This window comes from Ambystoma mexicanum, chromosome 14, assembly GCF_040938575.1.
Source record: "Ambystoma mexicanum isolate Mex_15411 chromosome 14, UKY_AmexF1_1, whole genome shotgun sequence".
Taxonomy (NCBI): Eukaryota; Metazoa; Chordata; class Amphibia; order Caudata; family Ambystomatidae; genus Ambystoma; species Ambystoma mexicanum.
The window spans coordinates 39969082-39984785 of record NC_090940.1 but is presented as its reverse complement, the minus strand read 5'-3'; the positions used below and the strand labels follow the sequence as shown (position 1 = coordinate 39984785).

General features: G+C 49.8%; 1 protein-coding gene across 7 annotated transcripts in view; it reads right to left on the bottom strand.

The window, feature by feature from the left end:
• The window catches only part of HECTD1 (HECT domain E3 ubiquitin protein ligase 1), a 1011111-nt gene that overhangs the window by 195076 nt on the left and 800331 nt on the right, over positions 1-15704 (bottom strand). For all 7 annotated transcript variants that reach the window (XM_069638480.1, XM_069638479.1, XM_069638478.1 and 4 more), the window contains 2 exons: positions 12279-12364; positions 11160-11287 (listed from right to left, as the gene is read on the bottom strand). In XM_069638480.1, the coding sequence (XP_069494581.1) occupies positions 11160-11287; positions 12279-12364 (214 nt within the window). The remainder of the gene's footprint in view (positions 1-11159; positions 11288-12278; positions 12365-15704) is intronic.

Below are 15704 nucleotides of genomic sequence, written 5' to 3'. Positions count from 1 at the left end.
CAAGCATTCTTAGAGATGCAGTCCCCTTCTCTGCCTGGCACTACGGAGACAAATAATTGATCTGTTTTTCTTAGCGGTCTGGTCTTGTCTACGAAGTAGAGGACCACTCTCCTCACATCTAGTGTGTGGAGTTTTACCTCAGCTGAGCTGTTGGGTTCCTGGAAGAAAACCGGTAGCTCAATTGACTGGTTTACTCGAAATCTGGAGATTAATTTAGGTGAGAACCTAGGGTGAGTACGTAAAACCAGCTTGTCTTTGTGTACAACAAAGAAAGGATCCTGCACTTACAATGCTTGGATTTCACGAACCCTTCTAATGGAAGTGATAGCCACTAAGAAGGCAGTTTTATAAGTCAGGTGTTTGAGACGAGACTTGTGCATAGGCTCGAAAGGGGGTTGCATGAGCTTAGCAAGTACCACATCGAGGTCCCAACCTGGCGGGGGGTTAGAAATTGGAGGGAGAAAGTCTCTTTATCCCTACCATAAATGCTTTGATGACCGGTACTTTCCACCATGAGACCTTATTATGAGAGGTTGTGTAGGCTGACAAAGCTGTCAGGTGGACTTTTAGGGAGTTAAACACTAACCCCTGCATCTAACAAATGGAGCATATAAATGAGAATGTGGGATGGAGTACATTCTATGGGGTTGATCTGTTTAGCCTGGCACCAAATTATGAATCTTCTCCATTTGTCAAAGTAACAGTGCCTAGTGTTTGGTTTTCTTGATTCTTTCAAGATATCCATGCATCTCTGTGGCAGATTGAGATGTCCAAACTCTATGACCTCAGAAGCCATGCTGCCAAGTTCATTGAGTGTGGGTGCACTGATAATCCCTTGTGCTGGGTGAGTAGGTTGTACTGGCACGGGAGTTTGATGGGATCGCACATCGCCAGTTTGCACAGATGTGGATACCATGGTGGTCTGGCCCCCATAGGAGCAACTAGGATAAGCGTCATTGGTTCCTTGTGTATCTTGTTGACCACTTTCCTCATGAGAGGCGTTGGGGGGACGGGGCGTAAGCAAATTCCCTCGACCAGTTCATCCATAGGGCGTTCCCCTTGAAGCCTGGCGGGGGCAACCTGGACGTGAAGTCTGGGCATTGACTGTTTTTTGCTTGTCGCGAATAAGTCTTTAGTTGGGAAATCCCATTGAGAGAAGAGGTGTTGACTCCTTCGCATATACCCCACTTGTGCTCCTCTGGTAGGGGATTTCTGCTCAATGAGTCTGCTAGAGAGTCGAGTTCCCCTGGAACATGTTGTGACGACAGGAACATTTTCCGTCTGAGTGCCCATTTCCAAATTTGCTGTGCGAGTCTGGACAGACTTGGAGAACGTGAAGCCCCGTTTGTTGATCTAAAACATTGCTGTAGTGCTGTGTGTTAGGATCTGCACAGATAGGTTTATTAAATGGGGTTTGAATGCTTGAAGGGCTTGAATAATGCCAGAAGTTCCAGCAGATTGATGTGGTTCTGAGCTTCAGTGCGAGACCACAGACCCCGAGCTGTGTGGTGAAGATAGTGACCCCCCCCCACCCTGCCAGTGACGTGTCTGTAGTGACAACCGCCTGTACCTCTGGATCGTAGAAAGGTTTTCCTTTCGTTAGATTTTCTCTTGTCCACCAGCGAAGATTTTGTACAAGTGTTGGCAAAACGACCACTAGATCGTCCCACTGACCACTTGCCTGAAACCACTGTTTCACCAACAACTCCTGCATGGGTCACATGCGCAGGCGCTCGTGAGGAAACAGGTAAATGCACAATTCCATCATGCCTATTAAAAGCATAGCTTTGCACACCCTTATCTGGCGGCTGGCCTGATAATGTGGTATTTGCAGTAACATATTTTTTACTCTTTCCTCCGATGGAAAGACCAACCCATCCTCTGTGTTTAAGACAGCTCCTAGGAACTGTTTTGAAGTGCTTGGCACAAGACTTGACTTTTTCTCGTTGATGGAGAAGCCCAATTGAAAGAGGAGGTGGATTGTTCTCTGAATGGTTTGTCTGCAAATCAGGGGTGATTCCCCTGTAATGAGCCAGTTGTCCAGGTAAGAGTACACTTGGATTGCCTCCCTGTGCAGGTGCGCTGCCATCACCAGCTTTGTGAATACCCTTGGAGCCAAGGCTATTCCAAAGGGCAGCACCTTGAATTCGGTAGTGCTGGTTCGCCATCTTGAAATGGAAGAATCTTCTGTGCGCTGGGAACAATGAAATATGAAAATAGGCATCTTTCATATCCAGTGTTGCCATGTAATCCCCCCCCCGTTTTAAGTAGAGGGATTACTTCTTGTAGCGTAGTCATGCAGAACTTTTGTGGCTTGACATACTTGTTTGCAGGGCGCAAATCTAATACTGGGCGAATTGTTAGATCTTTCTTTGGCACAAGGCAGTAAGTTGAATAAATACCCCCTTTTACCCGGTTGGCCGGGACAACTTCAATGGCGTGCTTTAATAGAATTGTGGCTATCTCTTCGAGAAGGATACGCTGATGTTCTTCTGAGTGAATCTTCTGTTGTGGGGGGTGCTCATGGGGACGTTGGAGTAGTTCTATACAGTATCCGCCTGCTACTGTGGACAGCACCCATCTGCCTGAGGCGATTCCCTCCCATGCGTGGGTGAAGCTGGAAATGTGTCCTACTGGAGAAGCATGGGAGGGCATCTGAAGCGAAACGTCACTTGCTCACAGGTGGTAAGCCACCTGGAGCAGGGCCTCTGCCCACGACCACGACCTCTGCGTTGTCCTCTGGGATAGCCCTGGGAGGATTGGCCTTGATTATTTCTCCAGGAGGTACCCTGACCTTGATTGTAGCTGGATCCTCGTTGAGAGTTTTGGCTTCGAAAACGGCGAAAATTTCGTTACCCTTCTGTCCAGAAGGCTTGTTAGTGAGTTGACCTAAAGATTTTAGAGTGTCATAATCGTCCTTTGCTGTTTTAAGTGCGACTTCTATGGCCTTACCGAACAGCACGTTAGGTTCAACTGGCATATTTATTAGAGTAGCATGCGTTTCCGGTCTAAAACCTGACTGGCACAGCCATGCATGCCTTTTAATAACAGTCCCTTGCGCAATGACTCTTCCTCCCACTTGTGGCAGTTGTAACTACCCAAGAGAGTTGCAATTTTCGCTATCCTGGTTTTATAGGCCGCAGAGGAGGCGACCTTTCTGCTCATGGCGTAGATCTTTCTGCTCTCATCAGGTGGAGCCTAGGAGCTAGCAAGGGGTGTGCCTGCTCTCTTTCTAGTTGTAGTCACAACTAAGGACTCTGGTTTCAGTTGCCCTCTAATATAAAATGGGTCTGAAGGTGCGGGTCTGAATAATTTCTCCACATGTGGGTTTACGGCCCGTGTGAGATTAGGGGCTTGTAAAGATGGCTGTATTCTGTGTTGCACTGATTTCAGTAGCGGGATAAACTGGGCCACTGTCTTTTTGTCCCCAAGGAGTTGTTCTGCAAAGTCTTTATCCTCCTGTACCTCCTGGGTGTCAATCTGGAAGTGCTCAGCCACCTTGGCTAGTACTTCAGTGAGGAGGGGTTGTTTATCAATAGGAGAATCGACAACTGGAGTGTTTGGTTAAGAGGGGAATCTATAGAGTACATATTGGCTTCTTGGTCTGCCTCTTGGTCCTCGTCATCCCCATAATAAGGGTCCTCTGTATCCTCATCAATAAACTGAGGGTCAGCTGCCTCTACAAAGGAGAGCTCTTCTTGGTCTGATTCAGGGTAATAGAGATCTATGACTGTGCTCTGTAAAGGAGCATTTGAATGAGACCTCTTAGAAGGGGGTTGAGTAGGTAAGGCAAAGGCTTGAGAACGAGACGAAGCTGTGGTGGGGGGGAGTGGAGTTGAAGCTCTGAAGGTATTCAGGGTTCTTTTTAAAAAAATTGGCCATAAAGGTCATTCTTCTCATCACTCTGTCAATATCTTGTGAAGACCATTCTTTGGAACTTGGGATAACCACAGACTGAGGGGAAAATCCTAAATCCTCTTCTGTGGGAGGTACCACCATAGGCCTAGATTCTTTAGGTTTTTCTATGGGCCTAGATTGTTTAGGCTTTTCCTTCTGAGGTGTTTTTCCCCTAAGAGGGCACTTGTCCTTATGAGGGGTTTTTGAGGTATTTTTGTGATGTCCCCTCCTAACCCTCTCCTGGAGCCCAGAGGAGTGTTTTACAGACTTTAAGGGCCTGCCACCCTATCTGACGCCAAGCTTCGAATTTCGGATGCCGGTAGGGCAGAGGCCTCATCCGAGGACGATCAACCTTAGGAGGGAGTTTTGCCAGCGACACCCTTGCCGTCTTTCGACAGTTGGGCCCTGTCGTGCGCTGATCTCTAGCGAGATTGCCCAGAGGACCGGGACTCAGCGGACCTTTCCCTGGGTGTCGAACGTTGTCGATCACTCGATCCATGTGTCGAGTCTTGTCCTGGGCTTATGTGCTTAGTGGTGTGTGTCTTTGTAGCGCTACCTCCGCCGGGTGTAGTCCCCACAACATGGCCGCCGGCCTGTACTACGGGGTCGGGGGCCTGCGCTCGAGTAGCTGGAGCATCTCTGTCGCCCTTGCCGCCCGAAAGGACGTCGTCGCTGCCATCGCTAAAGGGCCTTCTACCTCCATGGCCTCGAGCTGCCTGGCGTAGTGGGCCCAGCGTTTCGTGGAGCGGTCCTTTAATGTCTTTGGCTTGAAGAGCCTGAAAGCTTGACAAAATGTTTCGACGTGGTCTCTTGGAAGATACAAGTTACAAAATAAGTGTTTGTCTAACCACAGGAATTTGCAATTACACTTGGGGCAGAATTTAAAAAGGTGTATTTTCCATAATTATACGTTATGTCAGCTGGGCGAACAAAGTGTGGGAAGGGGAGTACATGCATCCTAAAATGGCCACCCCCTCTCTGCCTATGGTCTGGGTTGAGTCCCAGGCTGGCCTTTTAAGGCTGAACAGTCCGTCGCGGTAGTCTTCGACGGGCAATTTCTCTGTCTTCATCGGTGTGGTGTTTCGGAGGTTGGTGAAAGGATAGAAAGAAATACTCTCTCTTATTGTATATAGTCAATGGCTTTACGCCGAAAGGAACTCTGCTATACGCGTCCGTCTAGAATGGTGGAAAAAAACGATCGGAGGAATCCCGACACGTGAGGGATTATGGGTACAGTGGACGCCGCACTAGGGATAGTATTACTGGCACGCCCTGTCGATGTCCCTTTTCGAGGTAACAACTGTAATACTCCGCAGCTTCCACTAGATGTCGGCCTATGCACAGCATGTGATCCAAGCAGATTCCACAAGCCTCAGAAGAACAAGTTACTTTCTTACCTGGTAACGTTCTTTCGATGGGATGTTCCGAGGACGTATTCCACATCTATAACAGGTAATCACCACAGCTGTGCCGCTTTGGAAAATGTTCGGTGTCTTCGTCCTGTGTCGATGACGTCGATATGCTGTCCTCGAGGGCCTCCGTCGAGCCGACGTCACCGGATGTTATAAGTAGGACGCACGTAGCCTCAGTTGTAGTTTTTTCCCCAGAACGTGTGGCACCAATTTTCTGCCAGTATGACTACAGAAAGCCTTGCGGAAATTCTGTAGAGGGGCAGGTAGCGATGTGGAATACGTCGTCGGAACATCCCATCGAAAGAACGTTACCAGGTAAGAAAGTAACTTGTTCCTGGAAGGGATTGGTTCCTCCGACGTATTCCACATCTATGACAGACTCCCAAAGTAGTACCAACGTATGGAGGTGGGAAAAGAATTTAGAAATTTAGAAGGCCCAATCAAATTGCAGAATAGAGGACCGCCTTACCAAAGGCTAAGTCTTGCCCATGGATAGAGTCCAGGGAATAATGTTTGACAAAAGTATGGACAGAGGCCCATGTGGCTGCTTCACAAATGTTACGAGATGGTCAAGATAATCCATCTGGACAAGGTCTGCTTAGTAACAGCTTGACCCAAACGCCTTCCAGTCTATCCTACAAAGGGCTGATCGTCCACTCTGACCCGGGACATGCGTGAGATGTAGAAGCTTAACGCTCTCCTAGGATCCAACCTATGGTGCCTCTCCTCTTCCTTACTAGGATGCAGAGGAGTATAGAACGCCGGAAGAATGACCTTCTGGCTTATATGAAATTCCGACAACCTTCGGAAGAAAAGAAGGACGACTAACCCCAAGGACAACCCTGTCCTTATGGAACACTGAAGGGTGGCTTAGCGGATAGTGCCTGCAACTCACTCTGCGAGCGGAAGTAACCGCAACTAAAAATACAGTTTAAAAGGTCAACAGTCTCAAAGGGCAAGAATGTAAAGGCTCAAACAGAGCTCACATTAGGAATTTTAGAACCAGGTTCAAATCCCAACCGGGCACCTGGAAAGGTGACGGTGGGAACACATTGGTGAGCCCTTTCAGAAATTGAGAAATCAAAGGAATCTTAAAATAAGAACACTCCTCAGACGAGCACTTAAATATGGACAGCACTGCCAGGTAACCTTTTAATGGTACCCACTTGCAGGCCCTTGTGGGCTAACAAAAGTAAAAAAGACAGAACCACAGGAATGGCACATGAAAAAGGATCCACATTCTTAACCCTGCACCAGTCGCAGAACTTTCTCCAACAGCAACGGTACAGGGACTTAGTTGCGGGCCGTCTGGCCGAAAGCAACACCTCCATCACGTCTTCAGGGAGTTCCAATCCTTATACGTCAACCTTTCAGAAGCCAAGCATGAAGGTTGAGGGACTTGACCTCTGGATGGAGAACCTGACCCCCCCCCCTCCCGTGAGAGCAGATCGTCTTGGTAGGGAAGACTGCGTGGAGGGCAGATGGACATGTTGAGAAGGTCCGGGTACCACGTTCTCCTGGCCCATGCCGGAGCGATGAGGATCATTCGGGAACCGAACCTCCGTAACCTCCGCAGCACTTGCGGAATGACTGGGACTGGAGAAAACGCATACAGTAGTGGGAAGGACCACTCCACTACGAACGCATCCCCCAAGGCTCCTCTTGGAGGAAATTCCCGCGAGCAGAACCTTTCACACTTACGGTTGACACTGGTGGCGAAGAGATCCACTTGTGGGGTCCCCCAAAGGGCGAAGATCTCCAGGAGAATCTCCTGAGCCAGCTCCCACTTGTGACAGACTGTGCTCTGCCTGCTCAGAGCGTCCGCCGCCACGTTTTCTTCTCCGGCCAGACATAATGCCAAGATCAAAATTTCCTGCTGGATGGCTCAGAACCAGAGCTGCATCGCCTCTCTCCACGGGGGGAGAGACCCTGCCCACCCCCCTTTTTATTGAGGTAGTGCATGGCCACTGTGTTGTCCGTCAGAATCAGGACATTCTTCCCCCGCACAGACGGCAGAAAAACCTTCAGGGCTAGCCTGATGGCCCTCAGCTCCAACAGATTGATATGGAGTCTGGACTCCCAATGGATACCAACGACCGCTGACTGTCAACTCGTTGGCATGGGCTCCCCATCCCGTGAGGGATACGTCCGTCACGATCGTCACCTCCAGCCAGGGTAGCCAAAATTGAGCCCCCTTCATCAGAATGCCTTAGGCGGCCCACCACAGAAGATCCTGGGCGACCGAGGGCGGCACCTGAACGGGATCCGACATCCTGCCAGAGGACTGTGACCACTGCATCTTGAGAGCCCACTGCAGAGATCTCATCCGCAGCCTGGCCTCTGGCACCAGGAGAATGCAGGATGCCATGAGGGCGAGCAACCTCAAGAACTCGAACGCCGGGAGACTCTGGGCATGTTGAAACTTGTTCACCATCTGCAGAATGTGATAAGCCTTCACCTGGGGAGGCAAACACAGCCCCAGGGATGTGTCGAGCACTGCTCCGATGTACTGGAGCCGCTGGGTAGGTATCAAGTGGGACTTCAAGTTGAGGATGAAGCCCAGCTTGTGAAGGGAGTGGCAGGTGACTGACAGATGATCCAGCACTTGCTCGGGAGAGCACACCCGGATCAATCGTCCAGGTAGGGGTAGACATGAATCCCCCCTTTCCTGAGATACGCTGCCACCACCACCACCACCACCATGAGCTTCGTGAAGACCCTCAGGTGGAGGTCAATCCGAACGGCAGGACCCGAAACTGAAAATGCAAGTCGCCAACCGCGAACCTCAGGTACTTCTTGTGCTTGGGATGAATCGGCACATGAAAATTAGCGTCCTTGAGGTCAAGACACACCAACCAGTCCTGAAGTTGAAGGGCCTGGAGGACTTGAGAGTAACCAACTTGATCTTGTCCTTCCTGAGGAGCTTGTTCAAACCACGCAAGTCCATGATGGGTCTCAATCCCCCGTCTTTCTTCGGGATCAAAAAATATGGGGAATACCATCCCTTGTTCCTCTCCTCTACAGGCACCAGTTCTATTGCGCCTTTCTCTAGCAGGGATTTGATTTCATGCGCAAGGAGCGGATCCGGACTCTTCAAAGAGATTCTCTAATGGATTGTCGTGAGGCCTCTGCCGAAAACGAAGACAGTAGACGTGGGCTATGATCTCCAGAACCCACAAATGTGAAGTAATCGCACGCCATTCTACAAGATGCTGCGCCAGCCTTCCCCCATCAGACAAACCATGGGACACGGCCTCATGACTGAGCTGAAGCGGCTGCGGCAGTGCCTGAGGGAAAAGAGGCAACTGCCTGAGCGGCCTTGGCCCTCGAGTACCTTGTTTTCCACCTCTGGTACTCCTACGGTGGCCCCTTTGACTTGCAGCTCCCCTCGATCTACCAAAGGAAGAGTAGTATCGAAAGGAACCTCCGCTCCATTGCTGTCCCCTAGGACGAAAAGGCAGAGGTTGGCGAACTGCAGCGCTCAACGACTTCGCTGCAGCTTTGGAGGTCTGCAACCTCTCAAGGCTCTCGTCAGCCTTGCTGCCAAAAAGATGTACACAATCAATCAAAGGGCATGTTGAGAAGCCGGACTTGTACGTCAGCAGCAACCGACTTCGGCAACCACGCAAATCTGTGTATTACGGTGCTCGCTGCCATGGACTGGCTGACGCAGTCTGCCATGTCCAGATCCGACTTAACGGATTCACACATGGCATACTTGCCATCCTGAGCGAGGGCAAGAAAACCATCCCGTTCCTCCCCTTCGGGAATATGATCAGCTGCCAAAGACACACAATTCCACAGAGTGTGAGTGAAACGTGCTAAGGCACACACAGAGTTGGCTGCCTGTAAAGCCATACCCCTTGAAGAAAACACTTTCTTTGCCCAGCCATCAAAACGTTTGTCGTCCCCATCAGGAGGGATGGTAGGGTACGACACCCGCTTTGCTGGGGCCGTAGCTGCCTGCACCACCAAACTCTCAGAGTGGGGTGCGTAGTCAAGTAGCAGGGGTCGGTACTGGCTGGACGGTATTTTTTTTGGCAGCGACTTGCTCACTGCCAGGAGACTCTCCGGAGCAGTCCAAGCTGCCGCCACCCTTCTCTGTAAAGCCATAGGAAATGGCAACACCGGGTCAGGGGGTGAACCTTGGTCAAGAATATCTGTCAGGTCATCCTGCAGAAAAACCACTGGTGGTGCAGACCACCCCAAGTACTCCGTCACCCACGACATGAGCCACCGTTATGAAGACTCGGCGTGCGTGCCAGGCTCAGGCCTACCGAACTCAACCTCTGGAGAGGTGTCCAGACCACTGGCGTCGTGCAAAGACCGACGCAGGTCTTCCAACTGGCTATGACCAGACAAGAGTTTGTCAGAAACCTCATCAGGAACCAAACCTTCATCAGTTCCTTCATCCACCTCAGAGATGTAATCCAGATGCTGGAATAAATCCCTGGATGAGGGCACAGAAAAAGGTTCAAATTCAGGCCTTACTGACTTCTTCAGGGCCTTCCTCGGAGTTTCCACCGATGCACGGGGTACCTCCGGTAAAGCCTCCACAAAAGGTGTTGAGGGTGTCGACAGAATCGACGTAGAGCGTGGCGCCGATGGCTTTCGACACAGGTCTCGAGGGCGGTGCCCCGAGCATGTCCTTCGACGGCCTCTGTGCCGATGGCATCGATGACTTCCTCAGAGGCGGAGCCTCGAGAGAGTCCTTCGACGGACATGGCGCCGATGCCGATGACGTCTTCTTAGAAGGCCTTACAGGCTCCGGCAGTCTCGAGGGCATCGAAGACCGGGACCTGGAGCGGGCATGGCTAGAGCGATCCACCTTGTCCGACCGGGACACTCGAAGGTTCCCGGTGATCGCGCCGACCGCCCGAGTCTGAAGGTGTGCGAACGGTGACCCTAGCGCGTTCCTTGCCAGCTTCTCTCGAAGGCGCGGACAGAATCGAGCCCTGCGACTCGAAAATCGCCATCATTTCCTTACGAAATGCGTCCCACTCCGCAGGAGAGGAATGCTTGGTAGGACAAGCTACCTGCCGTTTGGCGGAGTCCTCGGACGAGGAAGGCGACCGGTGATGGTGCTTCCGCGAGTGCCTCGAGGAGGCAGAGGAATGGCGGGAACCACTCTGGGACTGAGATCCCCTGTGCTTATGCTGACGACGCGTAGAGTCACGCCTCGAATCGTCGGTCGAAAGCCCAGCGGATTTCGACTTTCGGGTTTTTGAAACCCTACCTACAGAAAGCTTCTTCTGCTCCCGCAAGGCCTTCGACGTTAATGACTGGCAATCGTCATAGGTGGCGTGGTCCTCGCCGAGGCACCAGAGGCAGACGTTGTGTGGGTCCGTAAGTGACATCTGGGAACCGCAGTCCTGACACTTCTTGAATCCCGACCGCGGGGTAGAAGACGAAGACATGATATCTTCACAAATAACCAAGTTTGAAGAACCGATAGAAGTAACAGAAGAACCGAGGCGCGCCGAGATCTCCGAAGCAAACACGTTCGCGGAAAAAAATGGAACTGAGGCTACGGGCTTTGTGCGTCCTACTTATAACATCTGGTGACGTCGGCTCGACGGCGGCCCTCGAGGACAGCATATCGAAGTCATCGACACAGGACATTTTGCGAAGCAGCACAGCTGTGGTGATTACCTGCCATAGATGGGGAATACGTCGGAGGAACCAATCCCTTCGAAATACGGTTATGGCAATATTCAGGTTAACATCACTGCTACTGTCTGGATAGGGAGCTCAGCCTCCATGCTGACTTTCAGTCAGGTTTCATTAAAAGTGAAATATCAAATAAAGAAAAAAAGGAAATCCAGTAAATATAGGAACTGTTGCTATTACCTTGAGGCCCCAAATGCTGTGCATGTGAAGTAAAGTTGCCTGGTTTCGAAGGGTATCAGGAAAGGACACTTGCTGGTTAACTGTTCACACCAGTCTGGGAGCGCACCACTCGCCAGTGCCAAGGGTTCCTACAACAGAAAGCACCAGAGGAAATAATAGCAAGGCTGCAGATCAACTGTATGTGTCTTATTACATGCAAATTCAGCACCCATGCAACGGCACTGGGGGCAGGGACAAGTCGCTGGCCAAAGCTCTCTGAAAGTGATCATCATCGGGGATGGGACAAACTACAATTGGATGTTAAGGTATAGAAGCACATGCAGGCAGCACTTCTCAGGCACTACAACAAATCATTCCAATAGGCAACCAAGTGTTTCTGCAAGCAGGGTGTAATCCAGGGTTGTGCAGACACCATGTGCTGCAAAGTGACTAATCTTGGCGGGAAGAGTACCACCCTATATTTGAAAACATACAATGTGCTGCTGTCGGTTGAGTGATCACAGCAGAGGTGATAATCAAATCACTTTGAGAAGATTCATTTTGCAGCCCATGGAGGTGGCCTGCCTATGATAAATGACAAGCAGCAGTGCTATTCAACTAGTGGAAAGTGAAGCTACACCGTGATCTGCAGTGATGGCAGTGGAGGTGTAATAAGCCATCACAATAGGAAAAAGCACTCTGTACCCAGGGCAGCAGAGGTGCTTACTGCTAGTGAGACAAGGATGATGTAGGGCTGTGCAGCAGTGTAGAACCAGGCACAAGAAAATGAATATAGGCAATATCAGACATACATGATCACATGCACGACTGCAGACAAAAAGGCCATGCTACTCTGCAGTACAAGAGGCTATCATCAACCACATAAGAAAGGAGTGGGACCCTGTCGCGTATTGTATACCTAATGACCTACAAAGCAGAGTGCGCTACACAGCCTATTAAAATAACCAACCATAGTAGGGATCAGCACAAAAGGATCACTAGGAACACAGGAAATAGGCTACTGTATTCCAAGAGTGCATAACCAGCCACACAAAAGACATGGAATACTGCAGCGCCAGATGAGCATAGGGAGCTTTAAAGTATAGGCGTATTCAAGCAGGTGAGCACATGCGCACTTACCTCGATCTGTTGCATGATTTTGGTCGTGATCTTTTTGCTGGTAAACTCGTCAGGTGGGACGTTGAACTGGAGTTGTTCGTCTCCTTCTGTAATATTAGAACATATCTGCTGGATACTGTTTCATAGGACCAAAAATGCAGCACTTGCACATGTGAACCAAACATTCTCTTCAATGAAAATAAAGAAGCCTCTTCCCAACTTTCAATTTCTCTTGTTAAAAATCTATTAGTATTTTTCTTTTATTTAAGTTGTTGACACAGAGAGCAGTAATTACGATCGCCTAGTAGGCGGAAAAACAGGAACTGGGTGTGGCGGTTGGTGATGTGGCAAGAAGGGTGAGACACACGTGCATAAAAGAGTCCCATAACTATAAAGTTTTTAAAGGGGCAGTTATCTTTTGAAGCCAGCTTTCTTCCGACTTGCCTGCAGACGCAGGCGATCCCAACTAGTTGGGAAGGAGGAAGAACAGGACAACAGAGAAACCCCTTTAGTAATTTCAGATTTTACAGCTATAACCATACCATCTTACAGATGTCACTGGGGATCGTTGGGAGGGATGTTACAATTGGGTCGAGGGAGAAGGGTCAGAATGCTTGACACACGTATGCATCAGAGGAAAAACTGTATTCTTATGTCACAGCAGATCAGGTTTTTATGCACAAAAGAATCAAGGATGGCCTACTTGGAGGCATACAGTGATCAGAGAATGATAAATATGAAAAACCCCTTTTTCCTTATCCTTTGGATACTTCTGGGCTTTGGAAACCTTCTAGCAGGATTTCAAAACTCTACCGCTGGCGTTAGGTTAGGCCTGCAGTTGAGGGGGGTTAGGGCGAGAGTACTTAATACATAGACTAGTCTTCACAATTACCAAAAAAAAGAGGGATATATGAAGAAATTGTACCACAATGGAGGTGTAAAGGAAGAGGGTCCTAGTCAACACCCGAAGCGCCCCTAGGCTTGCAACACCATGGACTGTAAGTGCATCCTGCTAGGAAAGGCTGGAAGCCATCTTGAGTATTCTGATCGGCTCCAAGAAGGTCATGCGATACACTGCCTTCCTCGTTATTGAGCCTCCCCCATAGGCATCCAGCCAGGGTGCCCAGTTAGGGCCTTGGGCCTGTTAGAGGTTAGGGACAGAAACTCTGCTCAAGCCAGGACTAACATTCTTTAGTAAAATGCCTCTTTGCCGAAAAAGCCCTTTGCAGGAATCCTGCTTTGACACACACCGATCCTCCGACCAAGGAACCTTTCACTGCAGAGCTGTTATCTCAAAAAACCAACAGACAACCCTGTGTTGGGCCTGCTAACAGTCTTTTGGTCACCAATAGACCTATTCTAGTCGAACTCGAATCTACTATCCGCTCCTTACCAGCCACCCCAAACCCCACTACCCTTTCCCATTGATGCCCACTCTCTCCCCTCCCTTTCGGTATGCACCCTTGCTCCACTGTCACTTGCCTTCTTGTACCCTTCCTCATGAATCCAGACCATGCTCCCTTCCCCAAAGTACTTCCTTTTCACCTCCCCTTCCCTCTTGTAGTCTTCTGTCATAACTTGGTTTAAATTCTAAGGCACGCCCCCCCCCCCCCCCCCACCACCACTACCACCTCCACCATCCCTCAAACTGCACCCTTCAAACCAGATCCTCGCTTTCTTCCAGGATATCAAACTTCATCTATCCCTAGCTCTTAAAGCACAACACCTGCTCCTCTCCCCTACTTCACAGCACGTTTTCACTTGATCGCTAGAATTCTAGCATCCCTTTGTGACAAGTCTTCTACATCAATGACTCTTACCACCCTCAACTTTCATAGAAACCTGGATCTCCCCTCATGACTACCACAATAGCAGCTTACCACACAAACTGCTACCATCTCCCACTCACCCTACCCTGTTGGCCTGGTTAGTAGAGAGGTGTTCCCTATAAATAAGCCCCTCACCACTTGCCCCCTCTAACCCTTGTATGTCACCTTGTCCTCCTCAAAGTGCTACTATTCAACTTGTCCTCCTGTTCTTCCTTAAGCTAGGGTTGCGTTTTTGGGACTTAAAGGACTTGCTATGCGAAGAAACCCTCTCTAGAACCTTGAACCAAGCACATGTTACACTAACCATTTTCCTCCCTTTAAGTGACTATACTATATGTGTTTGCAGAGTAAATGCATTACCGTATAAACCATTGAAAACCGCCAGTGTACGCAATAACCGATAATACAATAACACATTATTTTCCATTTCTAACGTTGCTACAAATGCAACCGCGGACACACACAAAAGTGAAAGTGCCCTTTGAAGTGTATTATCAAGTATTGTTAAGTGTTCTAGTATAAACGTCTAAAGTATTTAAAGTGACTCTGGTGTAAATATAATAAATATATACTTTTGATATGATATGGTATTTGTAACGCGCCTATACACAAGTGTTTCAAGGCGCGACAAGGCAGGGAGGGAGGGAAACAAGGGGAAGACAGACAAACGATCCTACTAGGCCAGGTGTCATTCAGATCGCGCAAGTGCAGAGGTAAGGGGAAAAGGAGGAAGTGCAGGGGGAGGAGGTGGGGGGGAAAGTGCAGTACAAGGTAAGTAGCGTAAGAAATAATAATTAATAAATAATAAATAAAAAGGGCCAGCTGGTGGCAAGTGCGAGGTAAGTGCAGAGCAAGTGCTGGGAAGGGGGCTGTAGGGTACAGTGACAGTCCCACAGTGCAAGGGGAGCCAGGGAGGCAGTGCAAGTGGAGAGTGGCTGGGCCCTGGACCGAGGTTGCTGAGAGTGGCCCAGATGCAGGTTTAGTGCTGAATTTAGTGGGGGGTTAAGCAGGTTTAGCAGGGGAGAGGGAGAGAGAAGGCAGAAGCGAAGAGGAAGGTTTTGAGGTGCTTCCGGAACCGGAGATGGTTCTCCTCAAGTTTCAGGGAGGCAGGAAGGCTGTTCCAGAGGGAGGCCCCTGCTGCGGAGAGAGATCTACCCCCAGCTCGTTGCTTCGAGAAGCGGCTGACCATGAGGGAGTTGGAGACGGATGAGCGAAGGGCTCGTGAAGGAAGATATTTAGGAAGAGAGAGTTGAAGGTATTTAGGTCCCTGGCCCCAGAAGGCCTTGTGGACAATGCAGAGGGTTTTGAACTTAATCCTCGCAGCCACTGGGAGCCAGTGAAGGGATTTCAGTCCTGGAGAGATACGGTCCCTGGGCTTGAGGCCAAGGACAAGTCTCGCAGTTCTGTTCTGGATAAGTTGCAGAGGGCGGAGAGTGGAGGCAGGCAGATTAAGATAGAGGCTGTTACAGTAGTCCAGCCTTGAGAGAACCAGGGCTCGGGAGACAGTGAGCTTCTGGGGGAAGGAGAGGAAGGGAAGAATACCTCTGAGGAGGTGCAGCTGGTAGTGTGACTTCTTAGAGACGTCAGATATATGAGGAGAGAAGGAGAGTGTGGAGTC